Source organism: Hyperoodon ampullatus, assembly GCF_949752795.1.
Source record: "Hyperoodon ampullatus genome assembly, chromosome: 17".
Classification (NCBI taxonomy): Eukaryota; Metazoa; Chordata; class Mammalia; order Artiodactyla; family Ziphiidae; genus Hyperoodon; species Hyperoodon ampullatus.
The window spans coordinates 51,500,413-51,527,472 of NC_136930.1; the positions used below are offsets into that span (position 1 = coordinate 51,500,413).

The 27,060-nt window shown below is 42.7% G+C and overlaps 1 protein-coding gene across 5 annotated transcripts in view; it reads right to left on the bottom strand.

The window, feature by feature from the left end:
• SYBU (syntabulin) overlaps positions 1–27,060 on the bottom strand; it is a gene marked incomplete at its 5' end in the record, with an annotated part of 70,530 nt that overhangs the window by 12,267 nt on the left and 31,203 nt on the right. The window contains one exon of one of the 5 annotated variants that reach the window (XM_079722320.1): positions 22,897–22,924. The exons of the other annotated variants lie outside the window; for them this stretch is intronic. Within the exon in view, the coding sequence (XP_079578446.1) occupies positions 22,897–22,924 (28 nt within the window). Of the gene's footprint in view, positions 1–22,896; positions 22,925–27,060 lie in introns of those variants that run through there. 5 annotated transcript variants of the gene reach the window in all.

The window sequence follows — 27,060 nt, forward strand, 5'->3', positions numbered from 1 at the left end:
TAGCAGGAACTGAACTTTTCCAAAGAGAGTGAAAAAAGTTCACAGTGACAGTGACAGAAGCTGTGAATGAAATTGAAATTTGAATAGTTTTGGGGGTGAGTGGTGGGGTTTATTAGTTTACAAATATCACGTTACATTTGAGCATAGACTAGAGTTCAGTGTGTAATTGGAAACATGCTGTGTGGTAGAATAACTAATATAAATTCATTTTTAACAAAAAGAATACATAGTTCTGAAATAATGAAAACATTCCATGGATTGCCTGGGGAAGCGCAGGGGCATGGAAGAGGTAACAGAACAAGAGGAGGAAGAGAACCAGGATTTTTTTTTTTAAAGAAGAAATTCCAGATGTTTTTGGAAAAATCAATCTGATAGGTACACAATTTTATTTGACCTTGTTTCTCAACTCCTATGCCACAATTTGTGACTCTTCTGGTCTAAAACCCAGAGCCAGATCACATTTCTGAGTTGAGGAAAATATGAATAATCTAAATCCCTTGCATTTCTAACAAGCAGTGATCAGTAATCATCATTTATTGATGACCACAAGTCTTTATTGAGAGCACACTAGGTTCCAGGCCCTGTTCAAAATTCTTTCCATACTTATCTGTTAATCTTGACAGCTTGGTAAGGCAGGTATTAATCTCACTCTTCTACTACTGAGGAAACCAAAGCTGATTTATTTGTGCAAGACTTGTGGGTGACGAATCCTGTCCAGGACCAAATCCCATCATACCCCTGTGATAACATGTCCTCAGGAAGGCAGTGGTTAGAATCAGGGGCAGAAGAGGTTCCTCCATAAACTGCCATCTCCCCCACAGTCAAGATGAGCCATAGGGACAAGATGCAGCCAGACCAGCCCACTGGTGGACAGGTGCTCTCACTAATGGAGTGTTTTAGTGTTGCTGGAGGGGAACGTCAATGACAGCAAAGCAAAGAGAGAGAAAAATCCCTTCCCTGGTTTCTAGGACCTCTCAGGAAGGTCAGCCTCTTCTGGGAAATAGATCAAGAAAGACCCCTTAGTGCAGATGACAGCAGTGAATCCCAACTCCCGCAGAATTCTGGGAGGATTAAGGTAGCAATTTATCAGAACTGGGACTGGCTATTCCTTCTGGATTTCAGAGACTTTGTCTAATGATGTAATGAACTCCCAGACGCTCCCTGAGCCTAATTAGCTGCCTCTGGGTAATGTGTTGGCTAACCTGTAGTATTTAACAGTCTCAAGGACTCATGATTGGTAGTGCTGTCCAGGAACACACCAGTCCTGACAGCCTAATTCAACCAGACTTGTCTGCTAGTACGTTACCGCGTTGGTTATTAAATGATAAAGATGGACAGTTTTCAAAAATAGATCCTATGTTTGCAGCCACCAGGTGTAAGATACTATTTTCTAATGTAAAATTATTACTCCGAAACACCCAATTTTCACTCTTTAAAAGGTTTGCAAAAATCCATCAATTACAATTTAACTGCCTGCATGAAAACGGAAGTTCTAGACCAGAAACAGACAATTGCTGAAAAGCCATTGTTACCCCACGATGCCTCTGATCTGCAGTAATTATGTACCCTGAACTGAAGGGACAACTTTGTTCTAAACTTTATTGCTCCTGGCACTCACTATATTGACTCTTTACTGTTTGAGTACTATGATAGTGAAACATGTATATGCTACTTAACTATTTCTGTTTATGATTTTTAAAAATATAAACTATTTCCAGTTTGCTTATTGCCATGTAAAGTCCATGCACTCTTTTTTTTTCTTTTAAATTCATTCTCTCTTGAATTTTTTTGTTTTCTTTGCTCTGAAGTCTTTTTTTAAAATTATTAATTAATTTATTTATTTTTGCTGTGTTGGGTCTTGGTTTCTGTGCAAGGGCTTTCTCTAGTTGCGGCGAGCGGGGGCCACTCTTCATCGCGGTGCGCAGGCCTCTCACTATTGCGTCCTCTCTTGTTGTGGAGCACAGGCTCCAGACACTCAGGCTCAGTAGTTGTGGCTCACGGGCCTAGTTGCTCCGCGGCATGTGGGATCCTCCCAGACCAGGGCTCGAACCCGTGTCCCCTGCATTAGCAGGCAGATTCTCAACCACTGCGCCACCAGGGAAGCCCCCATGCACTCTTTTTAAGGGATACACAGAAAAGTCAATTTTACTGTGTGATCTGAATATATTCTCCCCATTTACTAAGAAAACTCAGAAGAAGGCTGGAGGCCTGAAAACCTCTTATTTATCTATTACCTGGCAACAAAGACACCGGGAAGGAGAGGCCCTCCTTAATGCATTTCCTTTAAACAGTGTATGCAACTAGGTGATTGTCATGGGTGCAACTAGGTGATTGTCATGGGTGCAACTAGGTGATTGTCATGGGTGCTGTATGTAGTTCAGTGCTCTTTTGGGTTGCTAGAATCATACAAAGAGAGTTCCTAACCTAAAAACATAGGCCCTGAGTCAGACAGCCCAGGTTCAAGTCCCACCTCTACTGCTTGCTAGATGGAAGACGTAGGCACATTACTTCACCTCCCTCTGCCTCAATTTCTTAATCTGTGAAATGGAGATTGATGATCATAGCACCTGCCTCGTAGGGTTATTGTAAGCAATGAATATCTATCTGCCATCTTAGAAAAACACCTGATCTATTGTAAGCTCTCAATAAATGTTAGCTGTTATTATTATTCTGCAGGGGCTAAAAAGACAACTTTTATTATACTATACATCTTCTTTGTGGAAAATTTAGAAAACAGCAACGATGCAGTGGGAAAAGTATAGTCTATAATTCCATCACCAAAAAATAACCTTTTGGCATGTAACTATTCAGCATTCATACTTAATACATTATTATGCAACCTAATTGTTTTTCTTTTAATATGTGAATATCTTTAAAACATGGCACATTTTGTTTTATTAAATCAATGAATATGTAGGCTATGTCCAATTTTTCTATCACTAGAAGCAAAAACTATGTGCCAGAAACCATCCTGAGCATCTTTTACATATTCATTTATTTCTCGTGACAGGACAGACCCTATGAGGTAGGGACAGCTAAGGCAGAGAAGTTGAGTGACACTCACCAGGTGACACAACTAATAAGAAGTAGAGCCAAGAGGGAAACCAGGCCATCTGACCCCAGAGTCCATGCTCTTTTTTTTTTAATTATATCTTTTTTTTTAAGTTAATTACTTATTTTCGGCTGCGTTGGGTCTTCATTGGTGTGTGTGGGCTTTCTCTAGTTGTGGTGAGCAGGGGCTACTCTTCGTTGAGGTTCATGGGCTTTTCATTGCGGTGGCTTCTCTTGTTGTGGAGCACAGGCTCTAGGTGCACGGGCTTCAGTAGTTGTGGCACGTGGGCTCTAGAGCGCAGGCTCAGTAGTTGTGGCGCATGGGCTTAGTTGCTCCGCAGCATGTGGGATCTTCCCGGACCAGGGCTCGAACCTGTGTCCCCTGCATTGGCAGGCAGATACTTAACCACTGCGCCACCAGGGAAGCCCAGGGTCCCTGCTCTTAAACACGGGCTTAATGGCTATCCTTGGGCATACAAATTTACATCCTTGTTTGATTATTTCCTTAGAATAAGTTCCTAAAAGTAGAATATTTAAGCCATAGTATATACTCATTTTAAGACTTTTAGTATATATTCCATAGGGATTTTTTGGACGGCATTAGCCAAAAGCAGTTTTGGTGGACAAGGAAGTGTTTGCCCCCATCTGCCCGTGTGTAGACACCTGATTGGTAAATCTCTGATGCCACAGGGGATACTTCGACAAAGCACAGGAAACAGTATTTGGCCATTGAAGAGCTGTGCTTGAAAAGCTGAAGGGAATTTAAAAATATGCATATCCAAGTCGTCCTCATCAATACTGTCTCCGGTCAGCTGCTGGGGTTGGCGGAGCAGGGCTCCAGGACTAAACAGGGAGGATGCACTTGACAACCTTTAAGGTAGTTGTGATGCCGACGTCCTGGTGATTACACACCCTGCAGCGGGCTTTCCAACTATCAGGGAGCTATGTTTTTTGTTCAGTAGTCCTGCTGGATCCTCTTGAGAGGCTTTACTTTTATTCATAACCTTAGGGTAATAAGCATTCTGTGCATGTGATGGTAAGGCCGGGAATTAGAGAAGGAAGGGTAAATGGAAACAAAGAGAATATGGGCAAAAACTGATAACTAGATGTATTTTTTTAAAACACTGCCTGTGATTCAGTCTCTTAGGACGTTATTATTTTTGCCTCCTTTCAGGAGACTGTGGATTCCTCATACATCAGAACACCGCAGGCCTCTGAGAACAGAGCCATCCTGACGTCTACGAAGCTGTATTAAGCCATCCTAAACCACTGCTTTAAGCAGCCCCAAACCTTCCTTTATCCTCTGTCACCACAAAGCTATCAAATTAATTCAGGTTGGCCACCTATATCCCCACCTCAAATAGAAGCAGCAAATTAAAACAAAAACAAAACAAAACAGTCCCCCATCAATTCATCCTCCCATCCCCCGTCCCCCCACACAGATACACAGATCTTTTATTTAAAGGTCTCTAGGGAGGAGAGAGAAGCCATTGTCACTGCAACCAAGCAGCACTATGAAGGAACAGCTGGAGCAGTGGACACATATAATCACAGCAGGAGCTACTCTGAGTATGTTCAGTAGCACTGACTCTTAGCTGCAGAGCTTTGCGGGCCCAGCAAAGGAATCTAAAAAATGCTTCACAGCCTAAAGAGGATTTTTGTTTTAGCTTTTGCAAACTATTCCCAGAACCCCCATAGGTGTTTATGTCAGAAAAAAACATATATATATATGTTTTCTTGCATATCAGAACATGTCTTTCTGAAAAATTGTAAATACCATTTCCATTTTATCATAATTTCAGAAAAGATTTATCTTCATTCTGATTGATGTCCGTATGGAGCTGCCATCCAGTTAAAAGCATATATGTAAACATTTAAAAACAGACGTTCAGGGACTTCCCTGGTGGTCCAGTAGTTAAGACTCCACACTCCCAATGCAGGGGGCCTGGGTTCCATCCCTGGTCAGGGAATTAGATCCCACATGCTGTAACTAAAGATCCCACATGCTGCAACGAAGACTCCACGAGCTGCAACTAAGACCTGGAGCAGCCAAGTAAATAAATAAATATTAAACAGAAAAAGCTCAGCCCTCACCAGGTGGCGGTAGTTGTTTAAATAAGTAAGTAAGTAAATAAATAAAAACAGAAGTTCAAATTTAAAGTATGTAGAAGTGAATAATTTTGTACTGATAAATCTAACTATCTAACTATAAACATAAATCTAACCACATAAAAATAAAATAGCAGTCAAAGTCAAAGACAAATAAACTGAAAGAAAATATTTATAACATATTTGTAGACAAAAGGCTAATTTCCTTAATTTACCAAAAGCTCAAACTGAGGCAGGAAGCAGATGGGCCCCCAGGGCGCACGGTTTGACTTCGTTTCTTGTGGACTGATACTCCGAGATGGGAATAAGAGGACAATTGAGAGAGGAGGCTGGGCCCTGCCCAGATAGAAGATAAGAGACCACACAGTCCTCATTTTCAAAGTCAGGAGACCTCCCCGACTACACATGTGCAGAAAGGCTCCTTGGAGGTCAAAAGGGGAGGGATGCCAACCTACCCATAGATCTCTTCGGTAGACTCCATCTTGGCTAAGAGATGCACGCACACAACTGAGAAAATCCTGAGATATACCAAATACGGACTTTGAACCAGGCAGATCAAAATGATTGGTCAAAGGAAACCCAGAAGAAATGCCCCATAAAAGTGATTCAAACTGCCATGAGGGCACGACTCTCTCTCTGAGCCCGCCTGTGTGTCTATCCACACATAACTGCACTTCTTTTTTCTTCTAATAAATACTTCACTTGTTTCACTACTTTCTGTCTGTGGGAATTCCTTTTCTGCAAAGCCATAGGGCCAGGGCCCTGTCACTGACCACTCGTCTAGTGGCTAGGATTTGGTGCTCTCACCATTGTGGCCTGACCTCAATCACTGGCTGGGAACTGAAACCCTGCTTCAAGCCACTGCAGGCCCAGGCCACCCAAAATCATATTAAATCAGCAAAAAAAAAAAACCCCAAAAACCCCACAGAAAAATGGGCAAAGGACATGAACAGGCAGATGGCAAAGAAAGAAAAATAAACAACCAATATACCTGAAAAGCCATACAATCTCACTTACAAAATTAAAAATGTAAATGAAAAAAAGATTTTTTTCATCAGACTGGCAAAAAAAGAAAATCAAAGTTTGATAACACTGGTCTGTTAAGGGTTTGGGGCAAAACACTGATAAGATTTAACGAGAGTGTGAATTGGTGCAATGTACATAAACAAGGAAACTACTGCTAGGAACTTATCCTGCACATAAGCGTTCAAAAAGACAAGTAAATTGTCCTTCAATACTGACTGGTTAAGTCAGGTGGTATAGCAACCTAAGAGGATACTCTGCAATCATGAAAAGGGGTGACATGAACCTGTGTGTGTTGAAGTGAAAAGATCCGGAAGACCTGTTTTTTATTAGACAAGAAAAACAAGATGCATAAGAGTGGGTGTGGCATGCTTGCTCTGTGTAAACAATTCTTTAAATAATATATAACTTGCTACATGCATAGAACATTTTTCTTGAGGGACAAAATAGAGATTTGTTAATAATGGTTTCCCTTGAAAATAGGACAGTGAGGATATAAAGAGACTCTTATTTTCATTTTATAACTTCCTGGGCCATTTGGCTTTTCTAACCATGTGCTTATATTACCCTTGTTATAAAAATTATAAATAGGGGTACAGTGCAATTATGGACAATTGATTTTTTTTCTTTTTTCCTTAAAAAAATCTAACATTTTTAAAGGAAAATCATTATATAATAAAAGTAATCATGGACTTCCCTGGTGGTGCAGTGGTTAAGAATCCGCCTGCCAATGCAGGGGACATGGGTTTGATCCCTGGTCTGGGAAGATCCCACTTGCCGTGGAGCAACTAAGCCTGTGCGTCACAACTACTGACGCCTGTGCGTCACAACTACTGAAGCCTGTGCGCCACAACTACTAAAGCCTGTGCACCTAAAGTCTACGCTCTGCAACAAAAGAAACCATCGCAATGAGAAGCCTGTGCACCACAAAGAAGAGGAGCCCCTGCTCACCACAACTAGAGAAAGCCCATGTGCAGCAACGAACACCCAACACAGCCAAAAATAAATAAATTTAAAAAATAAAAATAAAATAATCACATCATATAGTGCAGTATTAAGAGGCCTTTGGAGTCAAGCCACTTGGGTTTGAATCATAGCTCTTCTACTAACTCTCTGGAGCTTTGAGCAAGTTGTTTACCCTCTCCCTGCCTCAGTTTCTTCATCTGTAAAACAGGGATGAAGATATTAATAGTGGGTATTGCTAAGGGATTGTGGGGATTAGGTGAAACATACAAAGAAATTAGAACAGTGTCTGGCACATAGCAAGCACTCAATATATGTTAGCTTTTATTATTTCTAACTAGCATTACTGGTACAGTGGCTTGAGGTCCAGAAGCCCTTTCCCTTAAAAAGCCCCACAATAGGACATGCCTTATCTCACTCAAGTCAGGCATTTTTATAGTCACTCTTTACAAAAGGTGGTCTTCCCTCAGTGGAGAGCATGTTTGTATTTTTAACCGTGTGTGTGTGTGTGTGTGTGTGTGTGTGTGTGTGTACATAATAGAGTATGTATAAAGATCCATGGTTCTAAAACAAACTCCCCATGGACGCCTCCCAATATCTCTAGAGTTTCCCCTGGGTTAATGCACACAGGTTTGCAGCTCAAGTCTTGACAAGGCCAGTCCCCGGAGAAAGGGAGAGAGGGAGCTTGGAAGAGGAGGCACAAGAGGGCCGAAAGGTCAAAGACAGCTCCATCATGGTCACTCCTTTATCTTGGCCTGGCTCAGCCACCTGTCCTTGGCAGAAATACAGACAGTCTACCTGCCGACCAAGAAAAGTAGATGAAAGAACTGATAAGCAAAGAGGGTGTAAAGAAACTTCAAGAGGGAAGGAGGAAGTGAATGTTTTTGAGCAAGGCAAAAGCCTATTAATCTCCCTCAGGGACTCAGGATCTTAGTCTCCTCTGCCTCACTCCCCAGGAAAATTAAGACTGCACTGGCCAACCTCAGCAGAGTACAGGAAGGGAGAATGGGTGCTGTTTGGCTTCATGAATGACCACCCAGCTTCCCTGGGCCTCCTCTCGTCATTAGTAATAAATAAATAAGCGACCGTGTCAATTCACCAGAGATGGCCAAGAGGGGACGCTAGAGAAGAGATCCATCAATTCAACCCAAGGCCCATCAGATCTTCTGGGGTCCTCCAGCACCGCTGCCAGGCACAACCCAGCATCACCAGAAGGGGGCGCCGGCCTGCAACTTCACACACCAACAAGCTCTACCCAAAGAAGGCTCTACAAAGCCTGGCTACACCTCTCACTAGCCATGTGTTCTTGGCCAAGTGTTTTTAACCTCTCTAACCCTTAGTTTCCTTATTTATGTATATACATACATATATATATATATATATATATATAAAGGTTAATTTATTGTTTAACAAAAATGTATTGAGCATCTGCCATGTGCCATGCGTCAGGCCCTGCTCTAGGTGGGTGATTCCTACCTTGTTGATTTGTTGTGAAGTTGAAATGAATGGGAAGTGAAATGCATGGAAAGTGTTTGACATGCTCATAAATATTAATCTTATAATTATTATTAATAATGCAATGATTTCTAAACCTTACTATGCATAAGGGTCCCTTGGGAAGTTGAATAATAGTGCAGATTTCTGGACAACACGCACAGAAATTCCACTTCAGAAGGTCGGGGGAACCCAGGAATCTGCATTTTACATAATTACGGTAGATGATTTTGCAGCAGATGGTCATGGACATACTGTGTCCAGTCCAGCCAAACTGCAAGAGCTTTCTTCGATGGGAAGTGGAAGGTGAGTGAGCAGAAGCTAAGGTGGCCAGGCTGCCAACACGAGTTCATTCATTCAAGGGCAAGGCACACAGGAGAGAAGAGTTGAACTTACAGAGCGATCTGTTCCCTCACAGCTCTCCAGAAGCCCCTTCCTGGGCTAAACGCATTTTCAGAGGATTGGAAGGGAAGCGGGGACATACAGAAGGTACCAGTTCCAGCCAAACTCAAGTGCACACATGTTCGTTTGTAAAGCTAGTAGGATACTTAGCAGTTGGTCTATGGTTTGAAGTCCTCATAATCCTGTTTTAAAGAGGAAGGACCGAGCAGTTTGGACTTGGGGGTGTCAAACATCATTCAGCAGAGAGAAACGCCGCACAATCCAGTCAGCTCTCCTCTGGGTCATCCCATCAGCCCTAACCTGCTGCCTCTGGTGTGGTCAAGGTGTCCCTGGCCGACAGGCTGAGTGGCACCAAAGGAACCATACAGGCATGCGGAGCCTCCCACACTGAACAAGCATTGGGCACAGGCCCTTAAGAAGGTGGGCTTGAGGGGCAACCCTCTCCCCCACTAAATGGGTCTGGGAAGGGTTGCGTCCACAGTGGCCATGAACTTCATCTATATTGATTATCTTGGGGGCCTGGTTATAGCAAGAGCAAATCCTCCCAGAAGAAGTTTTCACTCTTACATTTTCCTCATCTTTGATTTGTCGAATTTACTCAACTGAATTTCTCCCACTTAAAAAAAAGCCAGCTGGTGAGCCTGCTGCTTCTATTTAAGGAGAAGTGTTTATCCAGTGTTTACCAAAATGAGGTGCCTGCCCTCCGCATCTGGCAGCAAAACCTAAATCAGGGAAAAGTAGCACTCAAGGTGGCAGTGGTGGGTTCGGAGCAGGGGTGTCATCGTGGGGACAGTTGACAGGGGAGGAAGGAGATGGTGAAGGGGTGGGAGAGAGAACTGGGGACGGACATGCCACCAGCACTACAAAGTCAGAGCAGGCCTGGGATTTGTGTCTGGGACTCTAAGTCCAGAGTATAAGGGAGAAGGAAAGGATGGATCTTTCTCCAAGTCCCCTCATTTTCCACCCTTAGTAAGGCTGAGACAGTGCTGTCTGAAAGCAGTTTGAGACCATGAGTGGAACAGAATCACCCACTTGCTAGGAAGAAGATGACATAATTTATAATTTGCTGCAGAGACATGCAAGAGGGTTCTAAAACAGCATTTCTTTCTTTTTTTTTTTTTTTCTTTAAACCTCACTCTGTCCTTAAGCACAGTTTTTAACATTGACTCCAAGACCTAACAGCCTTGATGGCCTCCCCTCAGCCTCGTCACCGTCACGGCTGTGGACAGCCTGCAGGGCACACCACTCAAGGTCTGCTCTCCGCTCACAGGCTCCTGGGGGGCCACCACCCACCCACCTCCCCCACTGAAGCCGCATCTCACAGGGCCTCACTCCCTTGACTTTCGCAGCAGCACTGACCTTGCCCTTTGCTCCATTTAAACAGTCCACCAGTGGAGTTACATCACTGGACCTTGTCAGCACTTGGCCGTGCTCCACTTCTAATATCTTGACATCCTTTCACCTTGGTTCCTAAATAATCTGTCCTTTCTCTTTCTGTCTCACATTTTCAATCCCCATGAAGTTGTTTCTCTTCACTTTTTATGAGGTAATATAGTTTAGTAGCCTCCGTTACTAGCTGTGTGACCTTGGGAAAGGCACTTAGCCTCTCTGTGCCTCACCTTCTTCTATGGAAGGAGAATGATAACAGTATCCTTCCTACAGAGTTGTTGTACGGATTATGTAAACTAATATATGTAAAAGCATGTAAAAGGTAGTGCCTAGAACTCGGTAAGCATTTTAAGATATTGCTATCATTTTTATTTTTCTTCTCACGATCTCCCTCCCACATCTGGGTCCCAACACATGAAAGGCCAAAATCAGGGAGGACTTGGAGCAGAGGCCAGGAGTGAGGTGAGGCTGGTGTGGGGTGTGAGTGGTGAGCAAGGATTCAAAACAAGCAAGAAAATAAACAAACAGAAAAAGATTCTGACAGGAGTGTGGTAAAGATTCTTCCTCATCCCTTTAGATTGTAAATCAACGAGTACATCCTCAGACTTGGGCTGTATTAACTAAACTCTCCAATTTCACAGGAAAGCCTCAAGCACACTAAACAATAGAGAGCTAATCAGCGAACCTTCTCGTAGGGTCTGGGGGGTCACAAATAACGCACTCAGGAGACAACATCTCCACAAGGGCAAGATTTCACCAGTTCATATCTGTACATCCCACAGCTCTCTGCACACCTAGCGAATGTCAAGTTGAGATGCCGACCCTGTCTTCAGAAAGAGGCAAATGTCTTAGGAGGAATATAAATTAGATGCTAAAAGCGGCCAACAAGGGAAAATACTATTCCCTATTGGAAGGATTAAGATTCCATGGAGATGCCCAGTGAACTAGCTAGCTTTTGAAACTATTCACGACAATCCAAGACTATAGCAGGAGGAGTCATAGAGATGGGCGTCCGGGGTGAAGGCAACAGCATGTGGAGACAGCACTGGAGGGAGAAGCAACGGCGGGAATGAGGTGATAAACGCAATTTAGAAGCAACGGCGGGAATGAGGTGATAAATGCAATTTAGAAGCAGGCTAGTTTAAAATCCGTCTAAGACACAGGCCCCAAAGTTTTACTGGACACAGATCTTTTTAATTTCTAAAATTCCTACCTTTGCTTCTCTGAGAAAACATGTAAACGTGACCTTTCTCAGACAGGTGGATATAAAAGAAAAGGAAGCATACATGTTTTTCCTGCTCCAGGGATAGTAAAACCTTAGTTTTGTCTGAAGTCACTCTACTGACAGTCTTTGATGATCTACTGATACCCACCCCCCCTCCTTAGTGATTTCCATTTGTAAGCTGTACCAACTGAGACAAGAGAGTGGAGGAAGTGGCCAAGACTTCAGGTCACGTAGTGCTGTGTGGAGCCCAAGCATGGACCTAGAGAGCAGCATTGCATTATTTTCTCTGCAACCCAGAGAGCTATTTTCCCACTTGCCCCCCATTTTTAAATATTAGTTAGGGCTGGCATTGAGTGAACACGCAAGAAGAGTTACTGACTGGAGGAGGGAGAGGATGTGGGAGATGGTAGAGCTGAAGGATCCTCAGCAATAGGAGATGGAGGGCAGGCTGCAATCTCACTTATGCCTGACGTTGATGGAACGCATGTTCGCATCTTTCAAAGTTCACAACCTGAAGGTTCGTATGTAGAGGACTTGCTGTACCATGACTTAAATAAGAAGGTGAAGACTTTATTACATGACTAAACTCTTAATATAAGTGATGAGTTTATTACAGGTCACCTGGCTTCTCTCAGTAATGGTCAGAAATGGCTTATTATGTTCACACACTATTCAATGTGCTTTACATGTATTCTCATTTACTCCTCACATCAAGCCTACGAAACAGGTACAGTTTTATTCCCATTTTACAGATGACAGAAGGAGAGAACAGGTAATTTGCTCAAGTTTAAACAGCTTGTATATAGTGAAGCTGGAATTTGAAGGTGGGCATTTAGGCTTGAGAAATACCACAATAGTAAATGCATCAAAATATGCCCTGAACACTAAGAATGCACACCTGCACAAAACTTCAAGAGTTGGGGAAATTTTATCTTCCCTGTAAGTGCTTGTTTGCTTGCTCTTGTAAAGGGCTTGCTGAAACCTTTGAAAATTTATTTACAAACCATCTGCAGCAGGGGTCTTAATAAGATTATCACTCTTTGCTCTGCATCCCTTACTAGAGAGCAAACAATTAGCGAACACAGACCACACTAGCCAGGAGACAGCGCTTTTTTTTTTTTTTAGCACAGGAACCCATGGGGCTGAGCCATTCACCTATTTTCAACAAAAATAATAGGATTGAGTCTTCATTCTTAAATGAGAAGTTAATATATTGTGAATACACTTAAAAGATTGCCATTTTAAAACATCGAATAGATAGGGGGTTTTGATGGTGTGATCTGAGGCCCATCTGCATCAGTGTCACCTGGATACTTGCTGAAAATAGATTCTTGACTCATATCCCAGATCTGCCCACTGACATTTCCTCAAGTCTTTCCTGTAATACACATTTTTATAAATGCCCAGGTGATCTTTTATGACACTAAAGTCTGAGAACCACTACAATAAATGGCCCTGGTTTTCAATATTTAATTATAGATTGCAGCCACCTACTCAAATCGGTCTGTAGTAACTCCGTGATCTGTCTGCTTCTTCGCATCCTGAACGCTCCACCCCAGGCCATGATCATTTCTTGCTGGAATTATGACACAGCCACACACTGTGTCCCAGCTGCTCTGTGTGGCTTCAAGCATTTCATCTTCCATGCTGCCCCAGAGCATAGATCTCATTAGGTGATTCCCCTGTTGAAACCCTTTAATGGTGCCCATGTCCTTTAAGATAAAGTCCAAACTCCACAGCATGGAGTGTCCATACAAGTCCCCCATATCTGGATTATTTGGCTAACTACTACCTGTTCTTCAGGTCTCAGGTTAGCTTTGATCTTTAACTCCTTCGGGAAAGAGATTAGAAGCCCTTCCTTTATGCTCTCACCCCACCCAGAATTTTTTTTTTTTTTTTTTTGCGGTACGAGGGCCTCTCACTGTTGCGGCCTCTCCCGTTGCGGAGCACAGGCTCCGGATGCGCAGGCTCAGTGGTCATGGCTCACGGGCCCAGCCGCTCCGCGGCATGTGGGATCTTCCTGGACCAGGGCACGGACCCATGTCCCCTGCATCGGCAGGCGGACTCTCAACCACTGCACCACCAGGGAAGACCCTCACCCAGAATTTTAACGAGCATTTATCTCATTGTACTGCAACCGTCTGCAATTTCCCAGCACACTGTCAGCTCCTTGAGGACTCATCCATTATTGCATCCCAGTGTCTAATGCAGCATTTAACACACAGTAGCTGCTGTGGCCCTGAAAGATTTCACATCAAATGTTCCTCCATACTCAGCATTTAGCAATGGCTCCTGGAAAGGCCCTCTACTGAGTTACCTTCCTCTTTCTCTCCTTTTAGGTTGGGTTGACAGCCTGGTGTTATTTACAGTTAGGATAAATATTCCCTCCAATCCTACCTACATCCCATATGCCCAAATCCCTTAAAATTCAAGTTTTCAGCCCAAAATTTAGCATGCAAAAACCATGCAGTCTGGGAAGACCTCTGTCTTGTTCATCACTGTACCGCCCACACCAAGCACAGTGCCTGGTATAGAACAGACTCAGAAGAATATTTACTGAATGAAGGAAGAAAGGTACTAAAAGAACTTACAGAAATAGTTGCGGAAATACTACCAGTTTTTGAGAAATCACAAAGCAAGAGAGATAGCCAGTTGGAGGTGGACAGAAAGTACACAGATTATCAAAGCAGAGGAAAAAACAAATTCTGGAAATCATAAACTGCTTAGTTTGGTGTTTATCTCCAGTAAAATTGTAGAAAAGGTCCATTCCTTAATAAGGCAAGTAGAAGCCAGCAAAAGTTCACTAAGAACCTACAGATATAAAAAAACAATTCTCACTTCCTTTCCTGACAAGAGTTATGCTTTGGGGCTGCCACATAAACCAGCTACCTGGAATTCAGTAGGCATTTAGTCACAACACTTAGGAAAGTCTTACGAACAAGGGTGACATATGCATTGGATGACAGCACAGTTCAGGACCCAGAGGATGTTGACTAATGGACTGTCTGCCAACCTCAAGGGAAATCTCCAGTAACGTGTCACCTGGCTCCGTCCTTGCCCTTATCCTATTTTAACAAGCTTTATTAATGACACAAATGAAAACATGGACGGCCTGGTGCTGACGGCAGACTAGAGATTACACAAACCTTGAAGGGCTAACTAAAACAACAGATGACAGAGGCAGACAGCAACATTACTAGCTGTTGTATACTAAAAGCCTACTTCATCAAGAACTCTATCTCTGCTATTTTCTTGAATCTAAAGAAGTATGTTCTAAAGACATACAGGGTGTAGAAGAGGAAACTGAGCTTCTGAGTGGTGATGAGCCTTGCCCAAGTCACAAAGCTAGTAACAGCAGAGCTAGCCCTTCTGACTCCAGAGTTGGCTTTCTTCTTTGTCCACTCTTCATGGGACCTCGTCATCAGAATTCACAAAGATCTAAGAACTGGAAACCAAGATGACAGCATTCAATTCAGTCCATTTCAAATACGTATTGAGCTGTGCACAGGCTAAGGCACTGGGAGGGGGGAAAACATGGAGAAGACAATCCCAGTGCTCAAGGCTCCTTTCAGGAGGAGACAAGCTATAGAGACAAGCAACTAGGATACGAGAGGACATGCTGAGTGCAACACAGAGAGAGGGCACTAAGGCACCACAAAGGAGGAAGAAATACTCTCAGACAGGGTGAGTGGAAGAGGGCAGGGACTATGTCAGGGAAGAGATACCACTGGAGATGGACCTTGAGCAGCCGGGGGAACACGACCAACTGTTGGGGGTGCAGAAGGAAGCAGATCTTTAGTGAACGGGGGTGGCATGAGCTGAAACCAAGAGGAAGGAAAACACAGGGCATATTTAGAATATACTGAACCCCTTCTTTGGCTGGAGTACAGTGATCAGATGAGAAAACGCAGCCAAAAGGGTGAGTCGTAGAGAGCTAAAGAATGTAAAGCTATGCTAAGGGCCTTTACTCTGAAGGCAAGAGGGAGCCATGGCGAGTTTTGAACAGGGTGTTCACATGAACGGAGTGATGCTTTATGGAGATCTTGCAGCAGTAATATCTGGAGGAGCGACTGCAGGCTGGAAGGCAAGGCAGGTGACTATTACAGTTAGAAACTGGGCTGTAAGGGAAGGGGGAAAAGAGTCCTGACTACAGAGACCCTCTCCACACAGCTCTTAGGTTCACAAACTTAACCACATAGGTTCAAAATCATTTAAAACCCCCGGTGAACTAAAGGATTTAAAACAGGAAAAGCATAAAGCAAGTTAAACGTTAAGAGACACCCCATCTTATGTTACACACTTGACTGTAGCTCTACCCACATAAAAGAACAATTGAATGGCGATATGTATATGTTCTGTACAGCCGAAGAGCCAAAAAACAAAACAGGAATTATCTCAGTCAAATGAAAGGAAAAAATGTCTCTTGTATGGCCCGAGGACTATGTGAAAAACTGGATAATCTAATCAGAATGGACTGAGCTGCTCCAAGATCAATGCTACATTTACCACTGTGTAATCAATGTTTAACGCAAATATTTTTTATTTGCAAGTACCAATGTCAATAAAATAAAAATAAACAAGCTGGGTAAATTCTGGCAATTTCTGGCATCTGTACAGAGTGTTAGAACAAAAGTGAGTGGAGCAATGGAAGGCCTCGTGGGGTTTGTTTTAATTCAAACATGTGTTCAAGGAACTAAAGTGAGAACTGCGGAGGCAGGGAAAAATGAAGTCACCTGGAAATGTTTCCAGAAGAAGGCCTGGCAACACAACAGAGAGGATTTCTGGATGAGGGGAGGGACGGGCTTGGAAGAAAGCAGGTGCGAGGCAGGTGGACCAGCTCCCGCACTCTTGCCCTGGGACACCTAAGCAAGGCCAGCGGAGCCTGGCACCTCCCAGGGAGGGGACTTCACCCAGACGCCACGCTCCCACTGTGCCTTCAGAGCTGGGTGCTCACTGGGCAGAGGCAAGGCATTCTGCGAACCAGCTGAGCTTCCAGCAGCAAGCTCCAATGGTCACCTCACCCCACTGTTTAACCCAATGAAAACTATTTAAACTCTCAAGCTTCTGAACGAAATGTTTTTGAAGGTCCCTCTGAAAACATTCTCTGCTGAGTTTTGTGTGCTGCGTAGCATTTAAAAAGAATGAAGCTCTCTTGTGATCAGATTGTACTCTGCACACAAATTTGTTCTGCATTGCCATGGATTTGTTTAATGGAACCTTCCCTAGGATCTCAACTCAAAATGACGTCTGGCACGGAGCACGCGTTCCCTGGCCAACCCTTGGCTGGCCCAGGTCCTCTGCCCCACCCCCGACACAAGTGAACTTTTTTTTTTTTTTTTTTTTTTTTTTGCGGTACGCAGGCCTCTCACCGTTGTGGCCTCTCCCGTTGCGGAGCACAGGCTCCGGACGCGCAGGCTCAGCGGCCATGGCTCACGGGCCCAGCCGCTCCGCGGCATGTGGGATGTTCCCGGACCGGGGCACGAACCCGTGTCTCCTGCATCAGCAGGCGGACTCTCAACCACTGCGCCACCAGGGAAGCCCACAAGTCAACTTTTAATTCAAGTGTACTCGGTGTTCTCTAGTCTCTCCACCTCTCTCCTCCCCACCCCACAATGTTCTAAGAAAAGCCAAAATGGAATGGAAAAGCAAAGCTGATTATTACAAAAATATTAAGGCCACTCTCTTTAGGACCACTGGAGAGTGTTTGCATGGTGATAAAATGAGGAGGGTAAGTAGGAAACGGTAGTTTGGAAGTATCCCCAAACAATTCAACAGTATGTAACTCATCCTGTGGCCTGCTTCTATGAGCACCCCAAAGAGACAAAACCAACAAGGCTCAAAAGGAACAAGCTCACTAAAACTGAATTCCAATATCTCCTTGGTGTAGAGCATCACAAAAATATCTTCTAGGCTCTAGCAGGGCATATCCATCTGTTCACAAATATCTACTAAGGACCTACTAAGTTTTAGGCACTGTGCTAGTTATGGAGAGCCAAAGGCAAATGGCTCCATGTTTACATTTTACCCCTGTGCTCCAACGTATTTTTAGGGACACATACCTAAGGTGGTAAAAATTATTTTTTAAATGCAAAGAATTGATAAAACACACATTTGAAGATAGTAGTTACCTCTGGGGAAAGGCAGAGAATGGGATCTGGGAGAGCACACAGGCAGCTTCAGTGCTGGTAATTCTTGAAGTGAAAGGTGGGTCACAGTGTTTGCTTTATTGTTATACTGCATAGCTTACGTTTATGTTACATCTGTTCTTTATCTGTGTCATATTATATACATAATATTTTAAAAGAAATAATGCAGCATAAATAAATTTTAAATAAAAAATAAAATGGGGGTGTGGAAGAAGGAAGAAAGGAAGGAAGGAAGGACGGAAACAAGCATGGTCCATGTCCTAATGAGCCTCACATCCTAGTAGAGGAAAGAGCCATCTAAAAAATAAGTATTAAATACAACATGGTAACCATGACAATAGAATTTTTTTTAAACTCTAAGGAAGTACACAGTACTAAAGTTAACAGCAATGGCATGTAAAATTCAGATCCCCAAGTGTCTTTGCACTTAAAACCGAGTTCTACCCTTTATAAGTGTCAATATAGCATTACTTCCCCTGGGACTCTTTTTAGAACCCCAAAGTCTGGGTTCAATGGCCCTCCTGTGTGTACTCATGGGACCTGGTACTTCCCCCAGAAACATATCACATCACACATGTACATGGAGCCCTTGGTTTACTGTTGTGTTTTGGTGCCTGGCTCACTGGCTGGCACATCAATAGTTGCTGAAAAAACAAATGAGTAGAAGCAACTGACAAAGGATTAATCTCCAAAATATACAAGCAGCTCATGCAGCTCAGTATCAAAAAAAACAAACAACCCAATCCAAAAATGGGCAGAAGACCTAAACAGACATTTCTCCAAAGAAGATATACAGACTGCCAACAAACACATGAAAGGATGCTTAACATGATTAATCATTAGAGAAATGCAAATCAAAACTACAATGAGATATCATCTCACACCGGTCAGAATGGCCAACATCAAAAAATCTACAGACAATAATTGCTGGAGAGGGTGTGGAGAAAAGGGAACCCTCCTGCACTGTTGGTGGGAATGTAAATTGATACAGCCACTATGGAGAACAGTATGGAGGTTCCTTATAAAACTAAAAATAGAACTACCATATGACCCAGCAATTCCACTACTGGGCATATACCCTGAGAAAACCATAATTCAAAAAGAGTCATGTACCACAATGTTCTTTGCAGCACTATTTACAATAGCCAGGACATGGAAGCAACCTAAGTGTCCATCAACAGATGAATGGATAAAGAAGATGTGGCACATATATACAATGGAATATTACTCAGCCATAAAGCTATTTGTAGTGAGGTGGATGGACCTAGAGTCTGTCATACAGAGTGAAGTAAGTCAGAAAGAGAAAAGCAAATACCGTATGCTAACACATATATATGGAATCTAAAAAAAATGGTTCTGAAGAACCTAGGGGCAGGACAGGAGTAAATACGCAGATGTAGAGAATGGACTTGAGGACACGGGGATGGGGAAGGGTAAGCTGGGACGAAGTGAGAGAGTGGCATGGACATATATACACTTCCAAATGTAAAATAGATAGCTAGTGGGAAGCAGCTGCATAGCACAGGGAGATCAGCTCGGTGCTTTGTGACCACCTAGAGGGGTGGGATAGGCAGGGTGGGAGGGAGATGCAAGAGGGAGGAGATATGGGGATACATGTATACGTACAGCTGATTCACTTTGTTATACAGCAGCAACTAACACAACAATGTAAAGCAATTACACTCCAATAAAGATGTTAAAAAACAAGACAAAACAAATGAGTAGCATTACTGGGTTCAGGCCTGTTAAGTGGTGGCTGAGACTGAAGAGAAAAGGAAGGGTGGAAACGCTAAACTGGCGAATCCCATCCAAGACTCAAGAATGCCCCAGCTTTGCACAGACAAAACCCCTTCATCGTCCATGATAAGCTGGGCTCGGCAGTGTGGAAGGCCACAGCACCGCCCGCGGATCCTGAACCACTGCTCTCTACGCACTAAGGTTTCTCAGCTTGGATCCTTCGCTTCTTCCCCAAACGCTAAGGGGAAAAACATTGGATGTCAGGCAGTAACCCAGTATCAGGTTCAGGCACAGCCTCCATCTCTCAAGAACAGTCAGGCCTGCCAGTCGCCTGGGCAGAAATGAGATCTTCCTGGCAGAGGCTTGCAGAGCCTGCATATCTCAGCCACAGGGGTGAGCACAAGAAGCCAAAGATGCAGGAAGATCCAGTTTCTCTGAATAACGTTGCTGCCACACAAGACAAGGGAACGTCCTTCCCTCTGAAACTGCCACGAACTCCTTCAGATGCAAAAGGACTAGGCAAATAGAACTGTCAACTGAGACCTCAGAATGCTCCTCAGATGTCAACAAAAGGATGTGATCCCCAGCTCATGACAGCAGCACCAAGCACCTAACAAACACTTGACAAATTGTGCACTGTCAGAGCATGTGCCTGTCTGATTAATAACAATGGAAAAGGAAGTGGGTCATTATTTTGGTCACGGACCAGTATCATATAGATAAAAGGTCACCGTGCTAGTGGGGATATTGCTATGGATTTAATTCTTGCCTTGAAACATTGCAAGAGAAGGCTTGTTCTAGCTTGATTATCTGAGTGATATTGCAGCTGAAATCGTGTTTAGCAAAATATATTTAGCTCTATGTTTGGACACACAGTGAGTCCCAAGTTCCCAACCTCTAGAGACCTCATTTTAAATTGCATCCTACAAATGTCCTCCCCTTTTTTCCATTCAAGCAAATTGGTATAGCCCTTGTTCCACTCGCCACATTCTTTCCAGGGCAAACAGATGGAAGGAAGAGAACATGCCAGAAAGAAGAAATGGAAACTGAAAATGACATTATAATGAAAATAAAGCTGCAAAATATTATCTGGGTCAACTCTTCATACGTTTTAAAATCAGCACCAGCAGGCTCTGCACATATGGCATTGGTTTTATATTTTTTTGGTTCAGATGTCACACAGGATTAGTGCAAAAGGAAAAATCCCAGCATGGAACCTATTTTTATACAGATTAATCAATCATTTCGCATCTCTTCCTTTCCCATCATTCCCCAAACTTTCAACTTAATGAAACTGCTCTCATTCAAAATATGTCATTTACTGCACTCTGAACGGAAATCCTTTCAGGAAAGGAAGTGGGCTTAGAATTTGAACCTAGGTTTTTAAATGTCACATATTTAATTCAAGTTATAAATATTAACTAGACTTATGCTATGGCCCAGCCCATTTTAGCTTATAGCCATTGTGGAATCCTACATATCCATCACTGGCAGCAAAACGAATTGGCAAACATTTTATTATGTAGATATAGATATAGCCATTTAACGAAAACAGAAAGCCACACATTTGAAAAGAGAAACCTACTGCATATTTCACGTTTTGTTCTGTTGTCTACATTTTCAAGTACATTGAATGTCATAATTCCCATCAGAAAACCAAGCACACAGTTAGGTTCTTAGTAAGTATTTGCTAGGAAATTTGATAGGCTGAATAGAATCAAACCAAAGAATTGTTCAAGTGATTCACTACAGCCTCCCTTAACTACAAGGCATTGTGAAAATGATGACGATGATTCTTACAGTAATCATAATACAACAGCAGTGACTATTTAGTGTATGTCATGTGCCATTGATGATGTCATTGAATTTTCAAAGCAGCCTTGTGTCATAGGTACTATTATTATTCCATTATACAGATTAGGAAACAGAGAGGAAATTCCGATATTTTGAGGTTGAAAAAAATCCCATACAATGCTGGTTTTCAGAGATGGGCAGGAGAATTTATCACAGACACATTGAAAAAGGGAAATGGAGCCTTCTAATACTCATGAGGTGAAACACTTTGGAGAAAGTGTCATCGACATTGTTTCCAGGTCTCCAAAACCATGATCACTACAGAGTTCATCATGCACCTTTATTTGTCTGCTGCCCCTTTGATGGGTGGAAATTATATTTATAAAATATTAAGGCAATGACCTAAAGCTCGACCTCAGTGACAAAGTCAGAGCCAGAGGAGCCACCAGTACGTTCACATCCTCAAAGGGTGATACCTTTTCACCATTTGGGGCAATTAAAATTGAGCCATGACTAACAGTTGGAAGAGATGACATTACACTGGTTGTCCTTTGCATGAATGGTCAGTCATGAGTACAGAAAATAAGAGACATTTACAATCTAGTGTAATACTCTGTGCTCCCTCTTTTATATGATTAAAAATGAATCTCTCTTCATACCAATACAGTGCATGTTCTGCTTTTTGTTTAGAGCTGCTAGATGCCAGCTACCTTCTGTGGACAGCCTGAAAATCTGATTTTACACAATTTTCAAGTTATTGAACTAGACTTGGTGTTACCATACACACAGTCTTTTGTTTCCACTAATTAATTTTAACACCACAGGCATTAATCATTTACCCAGCACATGAAAATTGCTTTAAGATGACTCATGTGTTTTACAACATTGCAAACCCAACCCTTATGCCCTTGGAATGTACAGTAAAGAGGAATTATTAGAGCAAATCAGTTAATAAAAAGAAAATTCTTCCACATCCCAATTCCACGGACATGAAGAGTTTTTAGAATTTCTACTGGATGCTACATGAGAAAAGTAAATTAAAACTGGTTAGAGAGATGGTCTCTGAATAATTTCCATGGTGAACTGGCAGATATGAGCACATGAGCAAGATCTCTCTTGAAAATAAACACTTTGAGTTTCAGTCTACACAGAGGCCCACTGCAAACTCTGTGCAGTGCCAATTAGCATTAACTCTGGCTGTGCTCATCTATTCCCATAGCACGTCGCTGGGCAAGGCCAAGCTCTGCATTTACAAATGCAGCATGCAATGCTCAGAGTTAGAAGAGCATTCTAAAATGTAATCGTCCGTGATCAATCTTTTTCCCTTTGGCTTCGAATGGCAGACTCACAAATGACAAGGGGTATTTAAGACAATATATGTGTGTATTTTTAAAAGTTTAGTTCCAGATTCTGCATTCAGAATATCTGAAAGGCGAGTGGAAAATTTGTTTTTAGACTACACTTTTAGCCTACCACAACTAACTTGACACACACATATACACAAAGAGCATATGCTCTGGGATCCAATATAATTATTTACTTACTGTGACTAATATGACTTACTTAGAAGGTAAGCTCCGTAGACTTTCATGGCAAACACTGCCTCTGCAAACAGCCTCCCACCACAGGCTGGGCTATGTCTTGTGCAGAAATACAGTGTGTGCAGCTCAGCTCATCTCTCCGTGGAGTACAGTCTCAGAGTGGGGTATCCATGGAGACCGAGCCTCCTACTTGTGCAGGGCAAGGAAGTTACTCCGCTGGGCACCATAGCAACAGGAGGCAGAGGGGAGGTTGGCCAATCAGGGAAGAGCACAGGAGCTTCTCCCTGGTGACTGCAGCATTTCAAATGAAACCATCGCCCTCATGAATGAACACAAAGCATTTAAGGAAACATCAAATTGTCAAACAGAAGTAAATGCGTACACAACAGTCAAGGCTAATCCTTTGACAATTATGGAGCAACACTGTGAGTCTTTCTACAATGATTATAGCCGAAAGATCAAGGAAGAAATTACATCAAAACCCCACACAGTCCTAAATTTAATGGCAAGCATGTGATGCTTTGAGGAAAATACTTGGTGTACTTCATGAATTCCAGCTAGTTAAATATGCAAGGCACTTCACAGGGCTTCCCAGGAGAGAGGAACAGGAGACATCCATTGTTCTGATGGGGGAGAATGGAGTCGAGGGCTCCCTAGGACAACTGTTGGCATAGTGCTTCCAAACAGGAGTTTGCTTAAAGTAAGCACATTTATCAAGCTTCCAGCAAAGCCCTCTATTGTATCAGAATAATTCTAACTAAGAAGGCATCCATGATAAAATAGGGCCAATGCAGACAAGATGGTGAGCGAACATTCAAATGCCTTAAAGCTGTGCTATTTGTAAACTCTCTTCATTTCTCATTTAATAATGGTAATGATCATTTATTGAGCACATACTGTAGACTAGGCAAATACTGTAACTAGAAACACAACTTCTTACCGGATGCTGACTCTGATCTTTGCAAAGATACAGGATGTACATGTTTACTTCTTAGTGCTGGGCAGTATTTACTCTATGCATATACAGGCATATCTCATTTTATTGCGCTTTGCTTTATTGCACTTTGCAGACATTGTGTTTTTTTTTACAAACTGAAGGCATATGGTAACCCTGAGTTGTCAGATGATGATTTGCATTTGACAGCATAAAGTATTTTTAAATTAAGATACGTATATTTTTTAGACATAATGCTATTGCACATTTAACTAGACTACAGTATAGTGTAAGTATAACTTTTATATACTCCGGGAAACCAAAAAATTCATGTGACTCACTTTATCACAATATTCACCTTATTGCAGTGGTCTGGAACCAACTCACAATATCTCTAAGGTAGGCCTGTACTCTGTTATCTACTTAACATATTTCACGATTCTCACAGCAACCTGAGAACGATAAGCATTAATTGTTCCTCCATATTATAAAAAAAAGAGAAAACATTTCCTAACGTTTAAAAAGAAACTCTCCTGCCCACTGACTCCCCCTCCCCTCACTGCTCCGCAGGCGACCTGGTCCACCCTATTCAATGTCTAGATACAAGGTGAGGTACCTGCCTCCTTACATTAAAGTTGTTCCAAAGCCTCTTATTATAGAGCTCTCTCTTATAATTACCTTCTTTGAACAAAAAGTGTCATCTGAAAAAGATACATCAGTCTGAATTGACCTCAGTCAGTGCTAGTTTGGGCTGCCTTCAGAGATCAACTGATGGGATTGTTTAAAATGAAGAAGGCCAAGAAATTCAAAACCAGATTTTGTAATTATTCCTGTCATACGACTCCTCCAACCTTTTAAAGATCAATTTAAATAGCAATGGTCAATGGTTAAGTTGTAGAGACTGAAAAACATATTCTTTGCTAACTAAACTCAGTAACTGAATAGCTTTGGGTAGTGACGGATACTTACATTGCATCTACAGGAAAACAGAAAAACCAGCTGTCCCGTGCTGTCCATGGATGTTGTGACAGCCTGCTCGTTGCCCTCCAATGTCCACCTCATTCTCCCCTTCTTCCATAATAATAGGTGCCCAGGTGACTAAGATGTCTTGGGATATAATTGGAAATGACATGTGTCACTTCTGTGCCCTGACCTTAAAATGACTGGGTGAGTATCCCACGGTCCCTCTCCCCTTTCCTTCTGCCTGGTATAGGACAGCTGACCTGACACAGCTGCCTACCAGCCTCACTCAACCAAACACTTATGTACTGTTTTATGAGACAGATCAACTTCTGTCTAATTTTAACCTCTGGATTTGGGGGCCTCTTTTTACATTAACTTAACTCTACCCTCACAGTACTTGTAGGCTTGAAAACAATACACAATGAAAGCACCAGACATGACTTCGAAACTGCTTTATATTAAACAAATTGGGCAGAAGTGAAGATAATTTGCTCTGGAAAAGACGGCTGAGTTGAAAGGTAGCTCGAACGATGAGCAAGACAATAAATTTTTTATATTAACTATGAATAACAAGATCAATGTTACTAAATTAATAAGAGTATAAATTGGTATGTTTAACTAAAAAAATAAATTTAAAAAACCTATCGGATATTGACTACTTCATCCATCTCTAAAGGTTTACTCCAGTTAGCAAATACAATAAAACATTTTTAATCTCATTAGGAAAATGCAGGGCCTTATACTCTGTATGTAACTGTTTCCCTACACTTTGCTATTTTCACTGCCTTCTCATTAATGTACCTGCTTCCAGTTTCATCTCTTGATAAACCAAGTTCCACAGAGCAGCCAAAAGGATCTTGAACATATACATTAAATCGTCTCTCTTAAAACCGGCCAGAGGTTCCCATTGCTCTAAAGACACGGACCTCACCTGCGACAACTCTTCTCCCTTCCTAGGTCACTGCTCTGCCCACTGCCCCCCAAACCCTCCCCAAATGTGAAGAAATATGACTAAGTTCTCAGCTCAACTGTCATCTCCCCAGACACTCCCTGCCCCATACCCATGACTGTCTATAGCATTACCTTGTTTTACTTGTCACTATCTGAACTTATCTTGTTTGTCTGCTTGTGTGTGTATCAGCCATCTCCCCATGTTAAAGGCAGGCTCCAGGGGGCTTCCCTGGTGGCGCAGTGGTTGAGAATCCGCCTGCCGATGCAGGGGACACGGGTTCGTGCCCCAGTCTGGGAAGATCCCACATGCCGCGGAGCGGCTAGTCCCGTGAGCCATGGCTGCTGAGCCTGCGCATCCAGAGCCTGTGCTCCACAACGGGAGAGGCCACAACAGTGAGAGGCCCGGGTACCGCAAAAAAATAAAAAATAAAAAAAAAAAAGGCAGGCTCCAAAGGAACAGGCATCTTTTCCGTTTTTTCCACTCCTCTATCCCGAATGCCTGGAACAGTGGTGTCAGCACAGCTTAAATGCTTAATAAACACTTGTTGAGTGAATGAATGAACGCTGGTCAATCAATGTACAGCCAGGATTCAAACTGAGGTTTACCAGAAACCTTACACGTGGTGAAGTGAGGGTTGCCGTCCTTCAGACTCCTACACAGCAGTCACCTTCCTGAAATGCCACATTCTAGTCCATGCATCTTGGAATGTAAGCCCATTGCAGCCAGCTTCCTGAAGCTTACCTCACTTAACCATGGGCTGCATTCATGTAGCTTGCTGCTGTCCCTTGGCTGCTCTCAGATACAGGTTCAGGTGGTAGAAGACCTTAATTCATTGAATTACCCAAATGAACTTACATGACTTTTGCTCAACACGTAACTTTTGTTAATAACCCTACAGTCCACCCAAATGCCACACAACAGATTATACTGGCGAGGAAGACAGAGAGGTCAGAGTACTTATCCCTCTGCCTCCTTTCTTGTCAGGTGCTTTGTTCCTCTACCAAAGTACACGGTTCCCTCACATGTAGCCTGGGAATTCTCTCCCTCTGGGTCCTGGGTATCTCGACCTTCCTCTGGCCTCTTCAGGATGGGGGAAAGGCTCCAAGCCATTACCATCTCCATCCTTGTTGGATTTCCTTTATCAGGCCCATTCCTGTGTATGCAGTCCCTTCAATAAACTCTTCTCAATTAGGACAAAAAAAAAAAAAAAAAAAAAAAGCCCAACCTAAAGAATGTATCTGCATGATTTATAACTCTTAGTTTATAGGTTTGTGTGCAAAAGAAGTTTCCAGGTTTATTTCTCTTATGCTGGTAGTTGATAAATATCTTTAATGGTG